General features: G+C 41.4%; 1 protein-coding gene across 1 annotated transcript in view; it reads left to right on the plus strand.

The window, feature by feature from the left end:
* Positions 1 to 12923, plus strand: part of megf11 (multiple EGF-like-domains 11) — a 257142-nt gene that overhangs the window by 145770 nt on the left and 98449 nt on the right. The window contains exons 6-8 of the mRNA XM_063004150.1: positions 2586 to 2832; positions 6118 to 6238; positions 10882 to 11018. Of these exons, the coding sequence (XP_062860220.1) occupies positions 2586 to 2832; positions 6118 to 6238; positions 10882 to 11018 (505 nt within the window). The remainder of the gene's footprint in view (positions 1 to 2585; positions 2833 to 6117; positions 6239 to 10881; positions 11019 to 12923) is intronic.

Here is a 12923-nt window from a genome sequence, read left to right on the forward strand (position 1 = left end):
TAGCAAAGCCTTGACCACCCCCTTTTAGACATAGCCTATCATGTTTTATCACTGTTTTATCTTGGTCAGGGTCACAATGGGTCCATTTTTTTCAGAATCACTGAGCACAACGCATCAACAACCTGGGCTGGGCACCAATCCATAGCATGTTTTATCACTACTTTATCCTGGTCAGGTCACAGTGGGTCCAATTACTGCAGAATCACTGGGCACAATGTATCAACACCCTGGACTGGACGCCATTCCATAGCAAGGCCTCTGCCACTCCCTTTTAGACATAGCCTTTTATGTACTTATGTAGACACCCAACCGGCCGATAGTAATGCTGGATCACCTCAGTAGTGGACTAGATCAATTCACTGATGTGCCACCTGAGGCTCTTTAATTCAGAATTTAGTTCAACTGTATTGTCATTTTACAATACATAGTTGAACAGTATAACAAAACACTGTCAGGTTACATCTCCAGTGCAGACATAAAAGACAATAGTGCAAAGACAATAGGGAGGAAAAATAAATAAATAAATAAATAAATTTAGATAAATAAGCATAGACAAGGTGCATAGACAAGGTCTAAGGTAATGTTTACAGCTTATGTGTTTGGGTGCATTGACTGAGGTGTGTCATAGTTGTTATATTTACAAAAGTGTATAGTTCAGGTAAATACACAGATCAGGCATAACATTATGACCACCTTCCTAATATTGTGTTGGTCCCCCTTTTGCTGCCAAAACAGTCCTGACCCTTCGAGGCATGGAGTCTGACACCTTTCTATCAGAACCAGCATTAACTTCTTCAGCAATTTGAGCTACAGTAGCTCGTCTGTTGGATCGGACCACACGGACCAGCCTTCGCTCCCCACGCGCATCAGTGAGCCTTGACCACCCATGACCCTGTCGCCGGTTTACCACTGTTCCTTCCTTGGACCACCCAGCCATCACAATTTGGCCCATGTCAAACTCGCTCAAACCCTTACACTTGCCATTTTTCTTGCTTTTAAAACATCAACTTTGATGATAAAATTATAAAATGTTCACTTGCTGCCTAATATATCCCACCCACTAACAGGTGCTGTGATGAAGAGATAATCAGTGTTATTCACTTCACCTGTCAGTGGTCATAATGTTATGCCTGGTCGGTGTAAGTGTTTGCAGCTTAGGTTCAAGTATGTTGGGATATGGCTCAGATGAAGAAGTACTGTCACATGAGCTGGTGGAGTTTAGTGTGTGAAATGTCTTATATTTAGGATAATCAGTTGTATATACAGTACCAGTCAAAAGTTTGGACACACCTTCTCTTCAGTGGTTTTTCTTGATTATTTTTATTTTCTACATTGTAGATTAATACTGAAGACATCCAAACTATGAAGGAACACATATGGAATTATGTAGTGAACAAAAAAATTTTAAACAAACCAAAATATGTTTTATATTTTACCAACTCTACCTCTGCACAGCACAACTGATGGTCTCAAACACATTAAAAAAGCAAGAAATTCCAGAAATTAACTCTAGACAAAGCACAAACATTAATTGAAAACCATTCCAGGTGGCTACCTCATGAAGCTGATTGAGAAAATGCCAAAAAGTGTGCAAAGCTGTCATCAAAGCAAAAGATGGCTACTTTAACCCTTTGATGCACAAGCTAAGCAAACCCCTTCTAATGCACAACATGGGTCAAAAATGACCCATATTCATCCATTCAAGAATATATTCATATGCACATTAGTCAGTTATTCATGTATTTACTGTCTTAGCTAATGAAAGCTATCTATACTAGAATATGTAAACAGCTAGCAAGCAAATAGTATTGGACATATTCAAGATTCAAGAGCCTAATCTTTGGTTGTCTTTCAAAAGATCAGTAAATATGTTTTTGACTACAAACACTTACAAATGTCAGTAGTTCCTGTCAAATTCCATAGTAAATACATAAAGGTCATTTTTGACCCATGTTGTGCATTAGGAGGGTAGTGATACAAAAATGATTTTTATTAAAAAAGCAAAAAATATAAAACTGAAATAAGGATTTGTGATAATCAAAAACAAGTTAATTGAGGAATTCATGGAAGCTTGAATGACGAAATTAATTTATTGCAAAGATATAGAAAATAAAAACTCAGTTGGGTCACTTTTGACCCAGGTTGTGCATCAAAGGGTTAAAGAATATAAAATATAAAACATATTCTGGTTTGTTTAACGCTTTTTTGTTTACTACATAATTCCATATGTGTTCCTTCATAGTTTGAATGTCTTCATTATTAATCTACAATGTTGAAAATTAAAAAAAAATCAAGAAAAAACACAGAAATGAGAAAGTGTGTCCAAACTTTTGACTGGTACTGTACTTTTTCGAATATTTCACTCGACTCGGTTCATGTTTATAGTATCATTTTTCAAATGCTGTAGCTTTTGTGTGCTGTAGGTTTTACTGCAGATTTAATAACTTTGTGCCCTTTGATTAAACCATTACTGTAAAACGAGATCCCACTATGTAAAGTACCTGATATACTTTTATGTCTAAAGTTTCATGGCTCTATTAAATGCTGGGTTCCTTTTGTTCTTCTCTCTCATTCTTGTGTACCAGGCTGTGAGAGTGGCTACTGGGGACCTCACTGTAGTAATCGCTGCCAGTGCCAGAATGGAGCCCTGTGCAACCCCATCACCGGGGCCTGCGTCTGCACGGACGGGTACCAGGGCTGGCGCTGCGAGGACCCCTGTGAAAACGGCTACTATGGCAAGGGGTGCCAGCTGCAGTGCCAGTGTCTTAATGGTGCCACCTGTCATCATGAGACTGGCGAGTGCATCTGCGCTCCAGGGTATATGGGTGCTGTGTAAGTATATATACACGTATATGAGCTTCTGGAGTACTTAAATGATTCTGCATAATTGTATTACCACCTTATAATGTCAACACTACCTGCCAAAAGTTTGTGGACATCCAACACTCCATCTATTATTATATCGTTGGTCCATCTTTACTTATGTAGCAGCCTTTAATCTTGTGGCTGCTATACACTGATCAGCCATAACATTAAAACCACCTCCTTGTTTCTACACTCACTGTCCGTTTTATTAGCTTCACTTACCATATAGAAGCACTTTGTAGTCCTACAATTACTGACTGTAGTTCATCTGTTTCTCTACATACTTTTTAACCTTTCACCCTGTTCTTCAATAGTCAGGACCCCCACAGGACCACCACAGAGCAGGTAGTATTTAGGTTGTGGATCATTCTTAGCACTGCAGTGACACTGACATGGTGGTGGTGTGTTAGTGTGTGTTGTGCTGGTATGAGTGGATCAGACACAGCAGCACTGCTGGAGTTCTTATATACTATGTCCACTTACTGTCCACTCTATTAGACACTCCTACCTAGTTGGTCCACCTTGTAGATGTAAAGTCAGAGACGATCGCTCATCTACTGCTGCTTCGAGATTTTCATCAGTGGTCACAGGACGCTGCCCAAGTGGTGCTGTTGGCTGGATATTTTTGGTTGGTGGACTATTCTCAGTCCAGCAGGGACAGTGAGGTGTTTATAAACTCCATCAGCGCTGCTGTGTTTTATCCACTCATACCAGCACAACACACACTAACACACCACCACCATGTCAGTGTCACTGCAGTGCTGAGAATGATCCACCACCCAAATAATACCTGCTCTGTGGTGGTCCTGTGGGGGTCCTGACCATTGAAGAACAGAGTTAAAGGAGGTTAAAAAGTATGTAGAGAAACAGATGGACTACAGTCAGTAATTGTAGAACTACAAAGTGCTTCTATATGGTAAGTGGAGCTGATAAAATGGACAGTGTGTGAAGAAACAAGCAGGTGGTTTTAATGTTGTGGCTGCTATATATTGGCATTGTCTTCAGATACATTTTGAAAATCTGTAGTGACCAGTAGTGACATATGCACTTGTGTACTGTGTATAAATTTGTCCTATTTTTGACCCAGAGTTGCTTACAACCTCACGGCTTAGCTGCTTTTAAAAGTTGTAACAGGGCAGGCTGCACTTTGCCACTGAGCCAATTAAAAATAAGCCCAGGATGCACCCCAACTGTTGCAGCCTGTGCCCAGCGTGGGGCCAGCTCCGGAAAATGGCCTTCATGCCACCTCTGGGGCAGCTTACAAAGGGTCGTAACACCGACTGATTTCCCAGAGATAGATAAGAAAACCGGGCTAAGACTAAGCACAAAATCAGAGTTAAAAAACAAATACCAGGTTACTAGTAGAAGAGTCGAAAATAAATAGGAACACTTTCACCTGCAGCAAATTAACGGCCATTAGGCAGATTTGGCAAGGCAGAAGGATATGATTCTGTCACTGCTGATCTACCAAATCTAAAGAGTCTGTCTGAAAACCTATTATTCTGCCTTGGTGCCTACTGCTTACCTAGAGAGGATTCATTCTTTTTTATATTTTATATTTTGTTTTCTCTTCTTTTTCTCCCTTTTAGCGCGTCCAATTGCCCATTTGCGTCACGCTTCCTCTCCACCAATGCCGATCCTCGCTCTAATTGAGAAGAATGAAGCTAACCCACGCCCCCTCCGGCACGTGGGCAGCAGCCGTATGCATTTTGTCCCCTACACTTTGACGAGTGCAATGCGGATCAGCACTGTGTATAGAGAGACACAACCTGACAGCACTCTTTTCCCGTCTCTGTGCAGGCGCCATCAATCGTAATTGCAGGTGCCAGCAGAGATCGTAATTGCATTAGTTATGAGAGAGAGACCCTATCTGGCTTTTAATATCCCACCCCTATCTGAACAACAGGCCAATCGTTGTTCATGTGGCCGCTCAGATGTATACGAGATCCCAGCTCTGGTGTTCAGCGTGTGTTTTTTCCACTGCGCCACCTGAGCGGCACCTAGAAAGGATTCTAACAGGACATCAAACTCTTAGGGCAGATTATTTAGACACACTACTTAGACAGCGAATACGCCAATTGCATCACCGAAGTTTTTGCTTACTAAAGTAAAACAGTTAGCCTCAGGCTATTCAAACCACTGGGCGGAGGCGACACAACCCACTAGCATGCCAGCTAACATACCCCTCAATGTTTCAAAAACAGTTAAACTGTCACTGACAAGCCTGAATTTGCAAATAAATGACACTTGTACATCTTTATACAATTAAAATCAATGAGAATTTATTTACATAAAAAAAACATTTGTCTGCCTAATTTGTAGTTTTTTTAGATAAAAAAGATATTCCGCTAGCACACCAGCGCTGAGATTCTGAACACCCCTGTTCGAATCTCGGCTCTGCCACCGGTTGACTGGGCGCCATCTAGCAGGCACAATTGGCGGTGCCTGCAGCAGACAAAATTGGCCACTGAGTCTGCTGGGTGGGGAAAAAGGCCGGAATAAGTGGGCAGGGTCTTCAAACACTGTGCAAGGACCCTGGTTAACAGATCAAAGAGCCTGCGCAGAAGTAGACGATCCTCATGTGCAAATCCTCTGAAGCATGGGTGAAAAAGAAGGGAGGGAGCATGGAGCAGGCAAATATACTCTCCACGAACGCAATCGGGATCCCCAGCAGCGGAAGACCTATTGGCTAAGCTAAATCGGAAGAAAAAGGGAGAAAAAAGTTGTGCCACACTGAATGCTGGGATTGCCTTCACCGTTGAAGAAGCATCGGATGCTCCCTCATCATTTAGTCGGATTATCGCTTAGAATTAAGGCACCTCAGTAAGCAGCATTTTAAGGCATCCAAGGTCTTGCTCCTGGGAGAGTGCGTAGGATGCTGTAAAATGCTGTCTATGTATAGAGCTCACTAGGTTTTCTGACAGACCCAAAAAGTTCATTGAATTATATGAATTCCATTTATATAATTCACTTAAAGTAGTCTGTAAGCTATTTAATACAGCCAGTTCTACAAACGTGTGTTTATGTGGATGGCATAACTGGGTCCTGATTTTATGTACCTCTTAGCAGTTAGCTAAATTACCTAAAGCTTTTAGTTTAAAGAAGCCTCAGTTGTCATCATACTTTTAGCCAAGTAGTAACTTTTTACCCTTTTTAAAATCAGAATAATATTAATGACACTTTTTTTCCCAAATGATGTGCATTTCTTGTTGCAAGGGGTCTGAGTGAATCTTTGTTCTTTTGATGTGCCAGTTGTGGAGTGCGCTGTCCCTCTGGCAGTCACGGGCCCCAGTGTGAGCAGCGCTGCCCTTGTCAGAACAGCGGAACCTGCCACCATATCACTGGAGAGTGCTCCTGCCCAGCTGGATGGACCGTAAGTCTCATTGCAAAATATAAAGGGCAATAATAATACGAGGGTTCTTAAAGAGTTTTTACTGTTATATACAGGGGTTGGACAAAATAACTGAAACACCTGTCATTTTAGTGTGGGAGGTTTCATGGCTAAATTGGACCAGTCTGGTGGCCAATCTTCATTAATTGCACATTGCACCAGTAAGAGCAGAGTGTGAAGGTTCAATTAGCAGGGTAAGAGCACAGTTTTGCTCAAAATATTGCAATGCACACAACATTATGGGTGACATACCAGAGTTCAAAAGAGGACAAATTGTTGGTGCACGTCTTGCTGGCGCATCTGTGACCAAGACAGCAAGTCTTTGTGATGTATCAAGAGCCACGGTATCCAGGGTAATGTCAGCATACCACCAAGAAGGACAAACCACATCCAACAGGATTAACTGTGGACGCAAGAGGAAGCTGTCTGAAAGGGATGTTCGGGTGCTAACCCGGATTGTATCCAAAAAACATAAAACCACGGCTGCCCAAATCACGGCAGAATTAAATGTGCACCTCAACTCTCCTGTTTCCACCAGAACTGTCCGTCGGGAGCTCCACAGGGTCAATATACACGGCCGGGCTGCTATAGCCAAACCTTCGGTCACTCGTGCCAATGCCAAACGTCGGTTTCAATGGTGCAAGGAGCGCAAATCTTGGGCTGTGGACAATGTGAAACATGTATTGTTCTCTGATGAGTCCACCTTTACTGTTTTCCCCACATCCGGGAGAGTTACGGTGTGGAGAAGCCCCAAAGAAGCGTACCACCCAGACTGTTGCATGCCCAGAGTGAAGCATGGGGGTGGATCAGTGATGGTTTGGGCTGCCATATCATGGCATTCCCTTGGCCCAATACTTGTGCTAGATGGGCGCGTCACTGCCAAGGACTACCGAACCATTCTGGAGAACCATGTGCATCCAATGGCGGTGCCGTGTATCAGGATGACAATGCACCAATACACACAGCAAGACTGGTGAAAGATTGGTTTGATGAACATGAAAGTGAAGTTGAACATCTCCCATGGCCTGCACAGTCACCAGATCTAAATATTATTGAGCCACTTTGGGGTGTTTTGGAGAAGCGAGTCAGGAAACGTTTTCCTCCACCAGCATCACGTAGTGACCTGACCACTATCCTGCAAGAAGAATGGCTTAAAATCCCTCTGACCACTGTGCACTTGTATATGTCATTTCCAAGACGAATTGACGCTGTATTGGCCGCAAAAGGAGGCCCTACACCATACTAATAAATGATTGTGGTCTAAAACCAGGTGTTTCAGTTATTTTGTCCAACCCCTGTATATATATATATATATATATATATATATATATATATATATATATATATATATATACAGGTCCTTCTCAAAAAATTAGCATATTGTGATAAAGTTCATTATTTTCCATAATGTAATGATAAAAATTAAACTTTTATATATTTTAGATTCATTGCACACCAACTGAAATATTTCAGGTCTTTTATTGTTTTAATACTGATGATTTTGGCATACAGCTCATGAAAACCCAAGATTCCTATCTCAAAAAATTAGCATATCATGAAAAGGTTCTCTAAACGAGCTATTAACCTAATCATCTGAATCAACGAATTAACTCTAAACACCTGCAAAAGATTCCTGAGGCTTTTAAAAACTCCCAGCCTGGTTAATTACTCAAAACTGCAATCATGGGTAAGACTGCCGACCTGACTGCTGTCCAGAAGGCCATCATTGACACCCTCAAGCAAGAGGGTAAGACACAGAAAGAAATTTCTGAACGATTAGGCTGTTCCCAGAGTGCTGTATCAAGGCACCTCAGTGGGAAGTCTGTGGGAAGGAAAAAGTGTGGCAGAAAACGCTGCACGACGAGAAGAGGTGACCGGACCCTGAGGAAGATTGTGGAGAAGGGCCGATTCCAGACCTTGGGGGACCTGCGGAAGCAGTGGACTGAGTCTGGAGTAGAAACATCCAGAGCCACCGTGCACAGGCGTGTGCAGGAAATGGGCTACAGGTGCCGCATTCCCCAGGTCAAGCCACTTTTGAACCAGAAACAGCGGCAGAAGCGCCTGACCTGGGCTACAGAGAAGCAGCACTGGACTGTTGCTCAGTGGTCCAAAGTACTGTTTTCGGATGAAAGCAAATTTTGCATGTCATTCGGAAATGAAGGTGCCAGAGTCTGGAGGAAGACTGGGGAGAAGGAAATGCCAAAATGCCTGAAGTCCAGTGTCAAGTACCCACAGTCAGTGATGGTCTGGGGTGCCATGTCAGCTGCTGGTGTTGGTCCACTGTGTTTTATCAAGGGCAGGGTCAATGCAGCTAGCTATCAGGAGATTTTGGAGCACTTCATGCTTCCATCTGCTGAAAAGCTTTATGGAGATGAAGATTTCATTTTTCAGCACGACCTGGCACCTGCTCACAGTGCCAAAACCACTGGTGAATGGTTTACTGACCATGGTATTACTGTGCTCAATTGGCCTGCCAACTCTCCTGACCTGAACCCCATAGAGAATCTGTGGGATATTGTGAAGAGAAAGTTGAGAGACACAAGACCCAACACTCTGGATGAGCTTAAGGCCGCTATCGAAGCATCCTGGGCCTCCATAACACCTCAGCAGTGCCACAGGCTGATTGCCTCCATGCCACGCCGCATTGAAGCAGTCATTTCTGCAAAAGGATTCCCGACCAAGTATTGAGTGCATAACTGAACATAATTATTTGAAGGTTGACTTTTTTTGTATTAAAAACACTTTTCTTTTATTGGTCGGATGAAATATGCTAATTTTTTGAGATTTTTGAGAATTTTGGGTTTTCATGAGCTGTATGCCAAAATCATCAGTATTAAAACAATAAAAGACCTGAAATATTTCAGTTGGTGTGCAATGAATCTAAAACATATGAAAGTTTAATTTTTATCATTACATTATGGAAAATAATGAACTTTATCACAATATGCAAATTTTTTGAGAAGGACCTGTATATATATATACACTGCCTGGCCAAAAAAAGGTCACCACCTGGATTTAACTAAGCAAATGGATAATTACTGCATGGGTGATTATGTTTCAGCTGGCAACAAGTTATTTAACCCTAACTGATGCAGTGAGTAGCTTCTCATTTGTTAAACAACCATGTGGAAAGACACATCCTGTGGTTGTGGAAAAGATGTTAATCTGTTTCAGAAGGGTCAAATTATTGGCATGCATCAAGCAGAGAAAACATCTAAGGAGATTTAGCTGAAACTACTAAAATCGGGTTAAGAACTGTCCAACACATTATTACAAAGTGGAAGCACAGTGGGGAAACATCATCTTCGAGGAAGGAATGTAGTCGGAAAAAAATCTTGAATGATCGTGATCGGCGATCACTTAAACGTTTGGTGAAATCAAATTGTAGAAAAACTCCAGTAGAACTGTGCGAAGGGAACTCAAGGGATTGGGAGTAAACAGCTGTGTAGCCTTAAGAAAACCACTTGTCAGTGAGGCTAACCGGCATAAACAGCTTCAATTTACTAGGAGCATAAAGATTGGACTCTGGAGCAATGGAAGAAGGTCATGTGGTCTGATGAGTCCAGATTTACCCTGTTCCAGAGTGATGGGCGCATCAGGGTAAGAAGAGAGGTGGCAGAAGTGATGCACCCATCATGCCTAGTGCCAACCGTACAAGCCTGTGGGGGCAGTGCTATGATCTGGGGTTGCTGCAGTCAGTCAGGTCTAGGTTCAGCAACGTTATGTGCCCAAAGAATGAGGTCAGCTGACTACCTGAATATACTGAACGACCAGGTTATTCCATCAATGGATTTTTTCTTCCCTGATGGCCTTTTTAGCCAGGCAGTGTATATATGTGTGTATATACGGTATATATATATATTATGCATTTTTCTCCCAACTTAGTGTAGTCAATTTGTCTTCAGCGATTGAAGACCCCGCATATCCTACTGCGCCACCTGGGTGCCATTTATCAACACTTTTAAAAACAAATTACATCACTTTTCTACATAGTCACCTTCCGATGCATTTTTACCAGCGTCGTACCAACTTTTTAATGCCATCAGCATTAAAAAATGTTTTTGGATGAGTGTGTAGCCAGTGATGCACCGCTGCTTTCACATCAACATCACATGAAAATCTTCTTCTCCTTAAAGCTTCTTTCAGTGTCCACAAAGGAGGAAATCAGATAAATCCAGACAATAAGATCTCTCTCGGTCTCTCAGACACGACCAATTACTACTCCTCCCACCCTCACTGTTTTCAGCCAAAATATTAAAGTGCTGAAACTTTTTCAAGACCCCTCGTACAAAAGGAAATAGAAAGGTAGTAAGAGTAAGGACAGAATGGAGATCAGGGGACAATTGATGAGGCTTGAGGGGTGAAGAAACTTTGTGAAGAGTTTAAAAGGTACTGCACATGTGTTAATCTAAGCTAAAACAAATCTGCAAAGAATCTCAAAGCAACAATGTCCATTATTACTAATAAAACTGAACCAGGTGAAGTTTCTGGTGTCATTAATACTGGTTTTGTATAATGTCTGTGTTAAAGAGGAGGCTCTAAGTAATAGCTTTAATTAGATTTGTGTGAATCACTCGATTAATCCTCCAACACTTAAACACATTCTTTCTCTTTTTTTACTGCAGGGGTCAGTGTGTGCTCAGCCTTGCCCATTAGGAAAGTACGGCATCAACTGCAGCAAGGACTGCTCATGTCGCAATGGGGGATTGTGTGACCACATCACCGGGCAGTGCCAGTGTATGGCTGGCTACACCGGTCGGAGGTACACTTGGGTTTTAACACAAAATCACTTCACCATTAGTACAGTACTCGTTAAAAGTTTGGGTATTATATACATTGGGTATTACAGCATTTACAGTTGTCACTATAGTAGCCAGGGTGGCTGCAGGTATCACCACTGAGATCCGGGTTCGAATTTTAGCAATGCAGACAGACATGACTTCCTGCCAGTGTAACCAGAAATGACGCTACCCTTACCAGGATAAAGTGGCAGTTAGAAAAGAAATACAGTGGTACCTTGTAACTCAACCTAAACCTCCCCTATCCCCTAAACTCAATATCTTTGAAACTCCACGCCCTTAGTCGAGAAATGTGTACCCTTAACAATGAACAGCCGCTTTATTTAGCACTTGGCATAAGCTGTGCATTAAAACGTCATCAAGTGCGCGTATGAGACGAATCTGCATTTGTGTAAAACAACCGTCAAATTCACTCTGAAAGCTCCACATGTATCTGTGTTTAGCTGGATTTTTCTTCTGTTTCACTTTTAAACTTGTGTTACAGCTCAGGATTCTTTTTTTTTTTTTCCGGGTCTAAAATGCTTATTGTTAAAAAAAAAAATTAATGTATTAAACTTAATGTATTAAAAGAATGACATAGGAACACTAAACCTCTTTTAATTATTAGTGCTTAAAAATTCTCTTTACTAATGAAATTCCTCACTTGTTGTTTTAGTACAATTAGTCACGTTAAGATTTGTGCACCTCCACACTTCATAGAAATAACAGCACAGTCTGTGCAAAAGCTATTTTGCAGCTTCTCATGTGAATGCGCCCTTACTGAACGGAATACGGTATTCTAGGATCAACCATCTCCACAATTAAGAAGCATAAGGAAACAATAAAGAAGTAAAGATAAAGTGAAGGTTTTATTGTATTTTTTATTGGTTTTTAATTGTATTTCAGTGTTTTTCATATTAAATTTGTGTTATAAGTGTCAAAAACAACCCCATTATTTGACATTAGCCTAAAATATATGCAGTTCTACAGGACCTTGGAACGCATTAACAGGTTTCCCATACATCCATATGGGCAAAAATACCTTGAAACTCATTTTAACGCATTTTAAACTCAACGCCAGTCCCAGAACCAAGGTACCACTGTAAAATAATACATTTGTGCTGAAAGGTATTGTGGTATTATCCTACTTATGTAATATTATATAATATCCTGATTTCATAATATCCCAATTTTCTGAAGATATTTGTGTATTGTTACACCCCCTCTTGCCCAGTTCTTCTATTCAAGGTTTCTGAATGTCAACAAGCATGCATCATGGCACAGCTGTAATTTACATGTTGTATTTCTGTGCAAATAACACAACAGCAAAATATCATAAATAAAATGACATAGTAACCACAGAATGAAGTGCTTTTCTCATCATGTCGCCTCTCGTATCAAGGTTAAGAGGGTATTTATCGTCATGTCTCGTGTATAAATGATACAGATCGGTTGGTACATGTGTCGTGTCTCATTAGTATTTTTTGCTGTGTTGTTGGGTCCATTTTAATCCAATCCTACTGTGTCTATCAATGCCACTTCTGGCTTCCTGCTCTGGTTTCTGAGCACCAATTGCCGCTAGTGGATCTGTATTAAAAGTCAATTGGAACTGCTGCGTCTCTTTATTTTCCTGTGACATCCTGATGGTTTATTAGCCAGCTAAAGCGCTCGTCTGCGGGATGAAAACGCTCTCCGAAAAAGCCCCTCTTTTTCTCTCATATTTTGCAAAATTGCCCTCGTTTATTTGCTCGGTGACAGGTGAATTAACCCAACAGGAATGATCTGAGATTGTTAGGGCACCCCCACACCAATTCTCCCCCTCCAGGTCCTTTGTGCATTAACATATCTTTCACTACAGCTGATGCCGCTGTAATTTAAATGCGAAACAT

This window comes from Trichomycterus rosablanca, chromosome 11 (genome assembly GCF_030014385.1).
Source record: "Trichomycterus rosablanca isolate fTriRos1 chromosome 11, fTriRos1.hap1, whole genome shotgun sequence".
Taxonomy (NCBI): domain Eukaryota; kingdom Metazoa; phylum Chordata; class Actinopteri; order Siluriformes; family Trichomycteridae; genus Trichomycterus; species Trichomycterus rosablanca.